Source organism: Sceloporus occidentalis, unplaced genomic scaffold (assembly GCF_023333645.1).
Source record: "Sceloporus occidentalis isolate IW3139 unplaced genomic scaffold, rSceOcc1.0.p SCAF_4, whole genome shotgun sequence".
In the NCBI taxonomy this organism is placed as follows: Eukaryota; Metazoa; Chordata; class Lepidosauria; order Squamata; family Phrynosomatidae; genus Sceloporus; species Sceloporus occidentalis.
In genome coordinates this window covers 50,643,872-50,656,678 of record NW_028316984.1, presented here as the reverse complement: position 1 = coordinate 50,656,678, position 12,807 = coordinate 50,643,872, and the positions used below count along the sequence as shown (strand labels likewise).

The following is a 12,807-nucleotide window of genomic DNA, read 5'->3' as shown; positions in this document are numbered from 1 at the left end:
AGAAGATATTCCAATGGAACTAGGTATGCTCATTAAGGTAACCCTAGAATCTCCAGTTTTATAGTGAAAAGCTACACCAGCACAGATTTACCACTGCTGGCATTGGGCAAGGAAGCATATAGCATGGGAGGTCTTGGATTCACGAGCTAACACCAGCATCCTAAAGGGAGAATAATTACATAACTACATAATAATAATCACCAGAATCTTGTATGACCTTTCATTCGATGTAAGTCTGTGTGCACTTAGCTAAGAAACTCAGTTACTGAATTATAAAGATGCATAATGGGACACCAGCAAGAGTGCCACGTGTGGGCCAAATGTGCATGGGAGACTGTAGCGCACTAGTCCCATCGTGCCTCAGTCCTTTTGCTAGCTCTAGTTACATAACAGCAGACCTCTAATGGATACTGACATTGTACATCTTTGTAATTCTATTTCCCTCATGTGCACACTCACTTACTTGCACACAACACCCAACAGGATTCCAGCCAATAACAACAACAATAGAACTGGCATAGTGATTTTCTTTCCTTTTGGTGTTAATGAGGATTTTTGTTTTTTAAAAAAAACCCCACAAGGGAGTGTAGAAATCCACCAAGAATTTTTTTTTACCTTCCAGGGTTTATAAATTTATGATTTCTCCGTCAGATCATAATGCTTCTGGCCCAAGAAGGTTAGAAGAGAAAGCAAGAGGGAGAGAGCAAACTAGATGTGATAAGAAAATTGTAGAGGTCTTTTGGGAGACATATAGCAGTTTTTGAATAAGACAGAGAAAGATAGATAGGAAGAGAGACAGTACACTCTAGCAAGAGTTCTGATTCTTGACATCTGATGTACAACAGGGCATTTTGCTGCTGAATGTTCAAGTTCTTTGCCTTCACTTATCTACAGCCTGTTTATATATAAATCAACTGAAATCATATCAAATGGCACAAGCCTTCAGTGGCTACCTCCCAAAGGAAGCTAAACCTGAGTAGGTGTTGGACTTGTGGAATGGCTAAGAGAATTGGTGTATGTGTAGTGTATCAATATACTGTAAGGGTAATGCATCAGACATACCTCACTTGCAATGTTATGAGCATCTTTCAAGGTTTTGTAGATCTTGCTCTCCTTGAGGTCATATTGTGACTTCTTTCCTTTCTCTTTATCAAACCTTTCTTTATATTTCACCTAATTCCAAGAGAACAAGTATTACAACTAGCCCTTAATTATAAGATTTCCTGGTGCCAACATGGAGTCTCCATTCAGATTGTCAAAAGTGACCTTGATTACAAGCAGATAAATCAAAAGATGCATGTAACGAGACCTCTTAAAAATAATACATATAATTACAAAGGATTTAATGCAGGAATTAAATTCGCACATGCTACAATTACAAGATGACGTTTGTCACTTTCATTCAGTGATTGTGTCTCAGCTCCATATTTGAAGTATATGATTTACCCATTGAAAAGATGTTAGAGAATGCTTGCAAGCTGTAGCCAACCAAAAGATACATGGACTGAGTAATGATTGTAGTATTCATTTTATTTGGCCTAAAAAGAGAACACCCCTTCCCATCCAGTCATGGTACAGAATACAAGGCAAGAGAAATAATGGCATAAAAGCTTGATTTTCTCAATGTTTTTTTCTGCCTTTCTTTCAGGAAACTTGGAGTATCATTGGCCCCAGACTATGGTAGGCATGGCTATGAGATTAGAACTTAACAAAGGCTTTTGCTACTGAGCATGGTAGACCAGCATAATTTGGTTCTCCCACACACTCAAGCCCTGGTCTCTTCACAACAACACTGCCTAATCAAAGAGACAGCTTGTATTTGATCTAATGGATGACCAAATGATATCTTCTGACATTAGGATATTTTAAATATTTTTTTTTAAAAAAATGAGATTAAAGATTCCACCAGAACAAGAGTAGCAGGTCTAGGGGGCAAATTGGACTGCTACTATCCACTGAAGTCCAGACCAGGCCCAGAAAGGGGGGGGGGGGAGTAGAAACAAAATCAAGCCAATAGCTGTCAGATATCTGCTTGTACCTCCCATTTGTTCAATGTAGAAAACACAAGATACGCCATTTTTGTTCAAATAAATATCTTGGAGTGGATGGGCTAAGGACCACAAAACCATCTGTAGCGGTTGCATGATGCTCATGAGCCCATTTGTCATCCTCTGTACCAGATGCTCTCTCTTCTGAGTTAGGTTCAGCAGTACTGCACTTCTCATTAAAATTATTTTTATTTATCTACTTACTATTAGTCCAGTTCCTTACCATCCATCCCAGTTTGGTAGTTCCAATTAACCCTTTGTCATCCCACTTGGCTTTGATTGAGTTTTTTCACTTAAGATACCACCTAAAATTTAATGTTCAGCTTTGCTAACACAAGAACTATCATGTTTCTCTCTACTTCTTTATGGTGACTAAGGCACAGTACAGACTGCCCAAAAAGAGCAGTCTACTGGCGCCTAGTTTTCTGCCTGGGGGGCGGGGAAACGCAGTGGATTCTTTTTGTGGCACGGTACTGATGCCGCAGTGGGTGCACTCGTGACGTCAGTATCGCACTGTGACGTATGGATGCTAAGCATCCATCACATCAAAATGGTGGTGCCCATCTGTACAGGGTGCCGCCATTTTGACATACGGAATATGTGCTAGGATTGTGGGGTGTCTGTAAGTGACACCCCGAGGCAACTCTAGCACGTCATCAAGACATGCATCGACGCCCGTCTGTACCAGGCCTAAGGAATATTCATCCAGCACAATGGACAGATCCCTGAGTTGCAGCCACGTTGTGTTTCCAGAAATGAAGATTGACTGTTGCTTCTTTGTCCCAGTGTGCATTGGTAGATATAATCTGATCCCTGTAAATCTACCAGTGATTTGTTCAGTTAGCAGTATTAATTTTGAGACTGAGGCCACTTTCACCTAAACAATTGTAGGACTATGTTCCATTTTAATTGCTATGACAACATCCTGGAATCCTGGGAATTGTAACTTGGTGAGGCACTAGAGCTCTCTGGATCAGAATTGGTTTCTTAGTACCCCTCCCTGAATGACAGATCTCAAGATTCAGTAAGAACTAATTATTTTAAATATTTGATAGATGATGCCCATTGCTACTCTGTACTCCCTCCCCAGTGCAAGAGCTGATTGACGTAACTGATGAAAGGAATAGGTCATGCCATTTATCACAGGCTGAAAATAAATACATACATTTAATTTAGGGTTAGAAAAGTTTACCAGAACGCAAATTTAAATCACACTCCATGATTTTGGAGCTTTCAAACATGTCAGCGTGTTTTTATCCACACAGTCATTATCCATCATGCTGGATAGTCTCATCTTTTGGATTTGGATTGACAAAAGATGCTGGACATTCAAGTGTATAGATGAGATTTCCTCCCCTCCCCCCCAAAAAAGACAGACCAATCTGAATACTGATCCCCTTAAAAGGGGGAAAACTATTCTCACAATGACACATAACACATTACAACTGGAAAAAGAGCAGTATCCACCCAAACCTGAGAGCTATTTTGTATGTGCTCAACAGGTGACATCCCACATTTGGCTCCATATGACACAAGCTGCTGTCTTAGGATCTGACATTCCCTTGGTTTCAAAAGTATATTGTTATATGGTGCACAGATTCCTATTAGCAATAATAATAAGCCAAAAAGGGGCACATGCACACTGAGGTAGAGTGCAGTTCTCAGGACAGTACCTGAACTTGTGTGAAAACATTTAATGTTCACAGAGTAGTATTCAATTGTACCTGAATGCAAGAACACTTGCACAGTTGAGGTTTCCTATCTTCTCTGCTGCAGCTGCTTCCTCCCCCTCAAGCCTTTCTGAGGGTCATGGCATGTGGGGGATTTGGAGAGCAGGTATGGAGGAAGTGGGGGGAAATTTGGTGTGGCATAGGGAACTGGCACTTGCACAAGTGAGAGCTCTGCTTCTCTTCTGTACCTCCAGCATTACATGCCTCGCACAGTGTATGGCCAAAAAGCTCCACTTTCTACTACAGTCTTCACAGTAGCACAGGTTTGGCATCTCTAATTAAAAAATTCAAAATACTACAAAATCTAGAAAAAACTGATGCCAACATGATGACACAAGTGGAATATTCCACTGATCTCATGTGACATGTCCTTATATCGAAAGTAGCAGTAGTGGAGGTGGTGGTAAGCCCTAGCTGCCGGACACACATTTTTTTGACTGCACCACTGAGGATCCCACCAACTACCCCCTTCCGTTTTCAAGATGCTGACTGCAATACTCTTGCTTGTTCTTTCACAAGGTGGAAGTAGGTGGTTGGTGGGCTCTCTGGAAGTGGGAGGAGCCCAAAGAATGCACACCTGGTGGCTGAGCTTGTTGTTGCCTCCACTGCTGCCCTGGGACCACTTCTTGGCCTGTTTGCACTAGATCTCCTTTGTTTATTTTTTTAAACTATGTTTATAAGGTGTATATGAAACTCAAATGAATTACGCATTTAAATATGGGTCCCATCACCAAGATCTCTCATTATGTATATGCAAACATTTCAGAATCCAACAATATCTGAAATCCCAAACATTTCTGGTCCCAAGCATTTCAGATAAGAAATACTGAATCTGTATCTTCGGTCTTCATGCTACTTAGCAGGTATTGCAACTTATTCTTTATAACTGCAGCTGACATTTTTTATTTCTATTATTGATAGACTAGTATTAAAACTGAAAATTCTGCCATGCTAAAGCCCACCGAGTTAATAATTTAACTGAGATTTTACAACCAGCTCCTTTCCAGATTATTTTCCTAGTGATTATCCTATCCTACCCTAATCATTATCCTAGCATCAATTAATTAGATCACCTATTTGCCAATTATTTTTAAACAAGCCAATTTTATAGTTTGCTGGCTTCATTACATTATTCTAAAGTAAAAATCAAGCCTGCAAAAGAAAGCACTCTCTTGCAATATGTCCAACCCCTGGCTCTGAGGATGATCCCCACATTGAGATCTCAGATGTGCAAGTGTTTTCCCATTCATTTCAACATGGGAATTATTGATATGTACTCCATTGGGGGGGGGGGGAATAGGAACCCCCTTGGACATACTGAGGCTCTGAATATAGTTTAGAGTGTCTTATGGAATGCCAAAATCCATCAAGATTATAAAGGTGGCGATTCTTCCTATCACACTGCAGCCCCCTCAAATCACATTTCAAGGGCAGGAAAATCATCTGGACCTATTTTTAGGGAAGTGACATGGGGGCTTCAGGGAGAAGAAAAGAGATGCCCCATTGAAAACAGCAGCATAACGTTTTTAATGCCCAAGTCTCCTATTAATATAACTGACTTTCACAAAGACTGTGCACTTACTAAACACAACACTTACAACAATTTTATCTTACCCTACAAGAATCTCTGGGCATGGGGTAGCAAATAATAAGAGAGAAATAATAAGAGAGAGCATGGAAATTGATATGCACTTAGAATTAAAAGCAACAAGAAAAACATAAAACATGGCAAAGTATAGTCACAAATTATGTGACAAATAGATGACTGAATAATAAAAAATTAAATCCCATAAGGAATGAGAGACTTGGTGAGGTGCCACAAACCTAAAAACAAGTATGCAAAACAAAACAAAATAAAAGTTCCACATCTTAAAACATAAAACAGATGGCACATCAGTGTAATATCTGATCCCAAAAAATGTTCACTTCTTTCAAGTGCATAAAACTTTCCCTAAAATATATTCCAAGAGTCACAAGATGCCACTTCTTTGCTATAAAGAGAACTAGATGAAAACTTTACTGTTGATCAGAAGAGATTTGTATTAGATGACATTTGGTCAACTTTTATCAGAAGTGGAGATGGAAGATTTGTCTGGACATGCAGTTTTGTTTCATGCAATTTTGACAATGAAAAAAAGCATCCCCTTTTGTCCTTATGAAACATAACTGAAGTCCTATTCAGTCATTATATAAGCATTATATCAGCACATTCAATCAATATGCACAGACAGGAGTGTGCTAGCTCCATATTCCCACTGTCTCTGGTTCCACCATTATTCTTGTGTAGAGAAGAATGAATATGAGAGTTTCTCTTATGTATGGATGCTCTCCACATGATTGAAGATCCTTATTTATTTTTGGCTCCCAAATGAGTGAGGAGTGTCCATGGGCAGGTAAGCTTTTCCCTCTCCAGTTAAGTAGAACAACAGACCAAGAATGGAGGGAGTGGGGCTAGCATGTTCCCATCTTCACATATTGATTCGACACACTTGAATAATGACTGCACTGGACATAGAGAGAGCTGAGTTCAAAATGGGCCTGACATTCTAAACACTCTGAGAGTGAGTGAGGAAGAATAATAAGGAAATATTTGGCCCCAAGTCACAGCAATTTAATAGTTAGGTGTCAGATTTGGAATCAGCTGGACTATAATTCACCTGACATCTATCCCTGAAGTTTGTAAAGTACAACAAGTACCACTTGTGTTTGTCTGTGGGCTTCCAATTAACAATAGTTTGGTTGCTATATAAATATAGTGTTGGACAAGGTAGGCCCTTAGTCTGATCCAGCAGGTCATTATGGATAAATGATTTAAAAGCTTTTATTATTATGTGGATGCCCATGAACTTGGAGAGGAAGAGATACTCACTAGGATACATATTTTAATTCAAATGCTGGTTTCTTTACTGCAGATTTTATCATCAACACTCTGTATCATATAAATTATATAAAATTAATTTTTCTGTGCTGACAGATTCCCCACTCACATGCAGAAGTTTCAAGGGTCTGAAGCTTTCCCTTCAGTAAGAGGAGTTATCAAAAATAACATTTTTATCAAAGTCACTGTTCAGGAAATTCCCAAACTCCACTTTACATAAGAAAGAAAGGGGAGGTTTTGCTGCTGCTGCTGGCAATAATAATAATAATAATAATAATAATAATAATAATGCATTTCACTGACAGTTCAGGCATGATTTCATGTTCCATGAATATAAAATCCATCAAGGCTCTTAAGCTGGCAGCTGCAGAGAACAGCTATTTAAATTAATCTTACATGACTACTTAGGACATTAGCTTTCTTAACGTGTCTCATCATGGGTGTATCATACGATGCAGCACCATGGCCCCTCAAGTGTCCTTTGATGTATTCTGCCTACAAAGCGTAGCAAGATAGCAAGATTAGAACAGCAAACATCCAGTCCAAAGGGACAAAGCAAGAAGCAAAGATGCAAGCATAGAAGAGTCTTTGTATCTTCTGTGGGAGGTAATTGACAGGAATTGGGGAAGAGCCTTGGGGAAAACAGGATGTGTCAAAAGTACAGTGAAACAAGTCATTTGAAGTCTGGTGGAGAACAAAAGTCTTGTACTGTACTAGCAATGAAAAGTATTAAAGATAAAGTAACAAATTATTTAAAATACGTTGTTCAATTAAGCATGAAAGAACATTTTTGCTGCCACCTGCTTCATTGAAATACCTAACAACAAGCATTAAAATGTCTGCCAAATATCATTATTAAGATAACAAATACAAGATTTTTAAAATATTTTTTTCCTAGAGAAGAGCAATACTCAACAAATTCCTCATATATTTCCAGAAACTATAGAATAAACATCTTTGCCATTAATTGCCCTGAACAAAAAAAGTAAACATGAATGCATTTTCATTCAGCACAGGATCAGAATCATGAGCTCTCTCATTTGTTTTTAGATTGCAACACCCCACATACCTCACCATTGGCTATGCTGATTAGAACTGCTGGAACTTGCAATCCAACAACCTCTATAGGATCATATGAGTTCTCCTATATTCTAAACATTGATAACACTTTTCCTCCAGCAGCAGTAGTGGACATTTTCTAGACATGAACTTGTGGACAGGAATATGGAAAAAGTGCCAGCTACTGGCTGTGGCAGGCAGAAAACTGATAGGTAAATATTTGTAATAAAGAATCATTACTATGCTTAATGACTATAGGAAGTCAAGTACACATGAAAATAGTTCAGATTTCTCATCTCCCACACCACTTCCTATATTGGTAAGAAGTGCCTGTGGGAGAATCATGTGAGCAGCAGATCTAAAAACTATGCTGTCACATATGGAGAATCACTAATGCACGTAAACAATGAGCTGCTTATCCCACACAATGGAAAGCAGGTTAATGTGTGCAAAAGGTACCAACAATACAAAATTGTACATCCATGAGGGGAAACAAAAGCTTACATAGGCATTGTGAGGAGATGCCAGGCACGGCAGACTTGGTTTCACTGCAGTCAACCATGGTTCAGAGACACTGAGAAAGAGGTTGCAGAGTGTGTGTCTGAGGGGATTCAGACAGGGTTAACAGTTGGAGGAAACAGCTGGACAACTCAGTGGGAAGTGAAGGTGTACTGGTTTCTTGAATTGACTGTAGTATAAGGCTGATATAACTCAGGTTGAATATCATGATATGGTTGAAACTCAGTCCTCCAACTTATTAAAACACTTACTGTTCTGCAGGATACAATGGGCTGGAGCAGATGAGCAGGAAGGAGTGGCCCAAGGCCACTTTGACCACAAGTGGGCTGGGAATGCAGTGCCTGCATGGCCCTCTGCCAAAGTGGACTGCTGCTGCAGGACCCAAGCCGTGCTGCCAGGAGCTGGATTATGCAAACTTCTTTTTGCTCCAGTCCAAAGGACTGGAGCATGGTGTTGGAGAGGCTTTGGGACACTTTGGGGGCATATGTCATGCAAACACCATGCCCCCAAAGTGGCTAGAAACTGTTTCATTTGGCTCATCTCTTCTACACCGATAATACTATTAATACTCTCATTATTTTGTTTACTCTGACTCAGACTATCTTCTTTCACCCAAAATCAAGAGGTGGTCATGCTTACCATAAAGAACACAAAGCTAACACACAGCCTTATCCACACCGACATCATGTGGACACCCACAAACCCAGTCCAGGAAAGAGAGCTGGGGAAGAAGGGCAGGATGAGTGGCAGGATTCCTGGGGGCTCGTGTGTTAGGGCCAGCCTGGGTAAAAGGGATCTGTCACTGACATGAATCCCATTTTTAGTAGCAATTAGAATAGATTAAGGGGGGAAGCAGACAGGACAGATGGAGCTGCTCCCATCCCGATTGACATGGGACTGCCATGGTCCTGAGGGTGACTGTGGTTGTGGTCCCAAAGAGGCTGTTAAAAGGAGCAGTAAGAAACCGCTCTTTTTGCAGTTCAGTTAGGGCTGTGTTAGGTGGCCCCAGCAAGGCCTATGCATGGTTTCTGCATGATCCAGGGTGTGCATCATGTTTGGCGATTTTATTCTGGTTGAGATCAACACTTGGGTTTAGGGCAAACAAAGAGACACGTTGTGTAGAACTGAGCATCTAGGTCTCAGGTTAGAATTCTGTGGACAGCTAAAACTGTGTCAAATTTTCATTAATCATGCCATGGTCTAGAAGGAATTTCAGGTTTAATAGTGACATTTCAGAAGACAATATTACACTCATGAGATTATGAAAAACTTATCCTCTATTTGCATTTTGCTACAAGTTATGGAATCAGCTTTTTCATACCTGGCTTGTAAGTTTGGACACTTCTTTAGCAAGTTCAATATCAGGACGTCCAAGCATGCTGACCCCCATCCCAGCTTCTCCACGAGCCTTGGCTTTGTATTCAATCTAGGATCATACAAGACATTTGCGTGAAAAGCAATAAATAACTCTTGGCTTCTCTGTACTGGAATGAAAGTAATTTGTTTTCATACAAGCCCCAGAAATCCCACAGTGACCATGGAGTCTGGCAGTTACAGTAAAAATGGAGGGGGAAAGGATGTAACTTGGCTTGACTTAAAAGTTTTGATACATTAAAGGTACAGTTAAATCACAAAACAGTTACAATTTTAAATTTACTTTCAAAATTTTATTACTGATAGAGCTGTGAGGTCCTGATTTATAAGGAACACCTGCACTATTAGGAACCTTTTTGCTTTGCCCAATTTATGAGGAGCAGAGGGGAAGCTCAATAAAAACAGAAGAAACCTTCAACAAAAGAAACGATTTTGTTTCATCTAATCCTTCATACTCCCAAGAAGGCATAAAGGGCACATTCCCATTAAAAGAACTGAGAAAATGAAACCAAGTTCATGAATTGTAGCGCAGGGATACTGTCTATTGTCCTATATGCAAGTTTGCCTGCCTCACAATTTTTTTTAGAAATAATGTGAAGGGAGTAAATACAAGAAACTTCTTTTTAATATTTTATTCCTCAGTTTATACAATTAATATTCAATAGTCCTCCGTATTCACTGTTTCCTTAAAAAAAAGTTTTTAAGGAAAAAACATAAAAAAATGCTTTCCTCTTGAATTTATTTTGTTTCACCACCACCAGTTCCAGTCCTTCATATTTCTTGTTCATTTTCCTCTCACCAATCTCTGAGCAGGCTTCATTATATATCATTCCCCCAAGTTTCTTTCTGGCATGAATTCTATTGCACACATATATATATATGCAGGACCATGAACTACTGAAGAGTTGCACCAAGATGTACTTACATCACTGACTAAATGGGAGACTTGAGTTGCTTTCCTAATATCTGGCCGATCTGCCACACTTGTGTAATGGAGCTTTGATTTGGCATCTTTTTTGTATTGGATCTAGGTTAAAACAAGCATATAGAAAAGTGATTACTGCAGTGCTAATTGTAAAAGAGGTGAAAATCATTCAACATTCTGAAGTTCACAGTTTTCTGTCATCAACATATGCTACGCATTTATAAATTAGTCATGAAAAAAATGGCTCTCTTTATAAATGAGTGAGGTGGTTTTGAGGGAGAAGTGCCATAGATAGCAGTGACTCCAAGAAGGGAGTAATGCCATGCATAGCAGAGCTAAGGAATGTTATATTTTAGGAACACAACTCCTCCTCCCCCCCACCCCGACCTAGCGCAGCAGGATGCAATAGAGTTTTAGAGTTTTGCAACAATATAATTAAGTTTTCCCTACTCATTGATCTCATTTCATTTTAATTCAGGTATTTATATCCCACTCTTCTGCCACAGAGGCTCTCAGAGTAGCTTACTAATTGTTAATTGGACAGTTCCTTGCCCTCAGGCTTACAGTCTAAGGTTGCATGTTGGGCTGAAATAGATCAGCTGCTTTAAAATGAATGGGTGTTTTTTTTGCATTTTAACTATATTATATTAATATACTCACAATATACTCTCTCTCCCCACACATACATACACATATACATGCTATAAAACTACGACTATATTAATTATAAACTTTCATTTTCCCTCTTGCTGTGAAAGTATAGGGTGACATTAAGGGATCATAAAACAAAACAGGTGTTTTTAAGCCATAGTTATCATGCTTAAATCTTATTATTTGTAATTTAATTTCATAATTCTTGTATGCATAAATTGGTAACAGATCATATCTGTCATTAGGAACTGCAGAATAAGAAACCTCTGTATGAAGATAATACCTCAGCCAGACCTGTTCCAAGACCTTTCATACTCATGTACATAGCATCTATATTCACAGTGGTTGAACAAAATTAAAACAGATACATTTCATTCCTCCAGTATGAAAATTGATTTTCATATTCTAGTCTCAGTCTTACTGAGATGGCCATATATGGTTGTTAATGAAGTAATAACAGAAGTAACGTACATTACTCTGATTCTTTGCCACTTCAATGGCATGCTTCACTTCAGGAGGTTCCAGCATGATGGAATAGTTTGATTTTCCTTTCTCTTTCTGAAACTTCTTTTTATAATTTGTCTATTTTGGGGAAAAAAAGAGTTATGTCATTCATTCTCTAATCCAGGTGTGCTTTACTGCCATTTAAAATAAGGAACCACATATTATATCTGTTATATATAAGCAAAAATAGTACATGTATTTGTATTTGAAGGTTAACTAGCTGTCATCTCCATAGTTATCAGCTAAAGATTTGTCTTAAAATTTTCAAACTCTTTCCATGCTAAAAATTAAATATATGTTATTTATTCAAATGACAGCTCAAATGAAAACAAAACCTTTGTAAACTCCTCAAATGCCACCAAAGTCATACAGCATAAATACCAATTAATTAGTTAAAGCCATGTATCCATTATTAAACTTCTGTTCTATTTTCCTGGAAAATAATAGGAAATAATTTTTTTCTAGAAAAAACATCTAGATTTTTTTTCTCTAGAAAAATTAACTGGATCGGTCCATTTTAAACCTTTTCTGTTCTATTCTTTTTCTTCTTCGTCCTCCTCTAGTGCTAATTTCTGTCATTCTTATTTATTTGTTAAGCAGTTCAGAATATTTCTGTATTATCTTTAACTATGTGAGCTGAGTAACATTTTCATAAGCAATGATGAGCAGATTATATTACTTTACAATGAAGAAACAAGAGTTTCCATCACCAGATAAACCCAGTGCAAAGGTCTACTCAAATTGCAATGTGAATACATGAACATAGGAACACCTTACCTCACTGACATTCTTGGTTACTTCTTTGACATGAACAGTATCTCGTGTTTCAGGCAATTTTGTAAAAGTACCATGGGGACGGTGCTTTTTGGCATGTTCTTTATATTTGTTCTAATAATGGAGAGAAAGCATAGCTTCAAAAATGGCACATCCTTAGAAAGAATAAATTCTGAATTCAGATTATGTTTTTGGAAAAGTAAAATTACCTCAGACACAAGAGAGCTAACAGATTTTGCAAGAAGGATCTGAGGAGTATCTGCAACTGCATGGATAGTTCCTCTTTCCTTGTTATGCTTCTCTTTATATTTTAACTAGGATATGGAATTTAAAAAAGTGTTAGTT

The 12,807-nt window shown here is 38.5% G+C and overlaps 1 protein-coding gene across 1 annotated transcript in view; it reads right to left on the bottom strand.

Moving 5' to 3' along the window:
* NEB (nebulin) overlaps window positions 1–12,807 on the bottom strand; it is a 212,763-nt gene that overhangs the window by 32,830 nt on the left and 167,126 nt on the right. The window contains exons 123-129 of the mRNA XM_089520035.1: window positions 12,672–12,776; window positions 12,466–12,576; window positions 11,656–11,766; window positions 10,534–10,635; window positions 9,556–9,660; window positions 7,053–7,151; window positions 1,063–1,173 (exon numbers count right to left, since the gene is read on the bottom strand). Of these exons, the coding sequence (XP_089376161.1) occupies window positions 1,063–1,173; window positions 7,053–7,151; window positions 9,556–9,660; window positions 10,534–10,635; window positions 11,656–11,766; window positions 12,466–12,576; window positions 12,672–12,776 (744 nt within the window). The remainder of the gene's footprint in view (window positions 1–1,062; window positions 1,174–7,052; window positions 7,152–9,555; window positions 9,661–10,533; window positions 10,636–11,655; window positions 11,767–12,465; window positions 12,577–12,671; window positions 12,777–12,807) is intronic.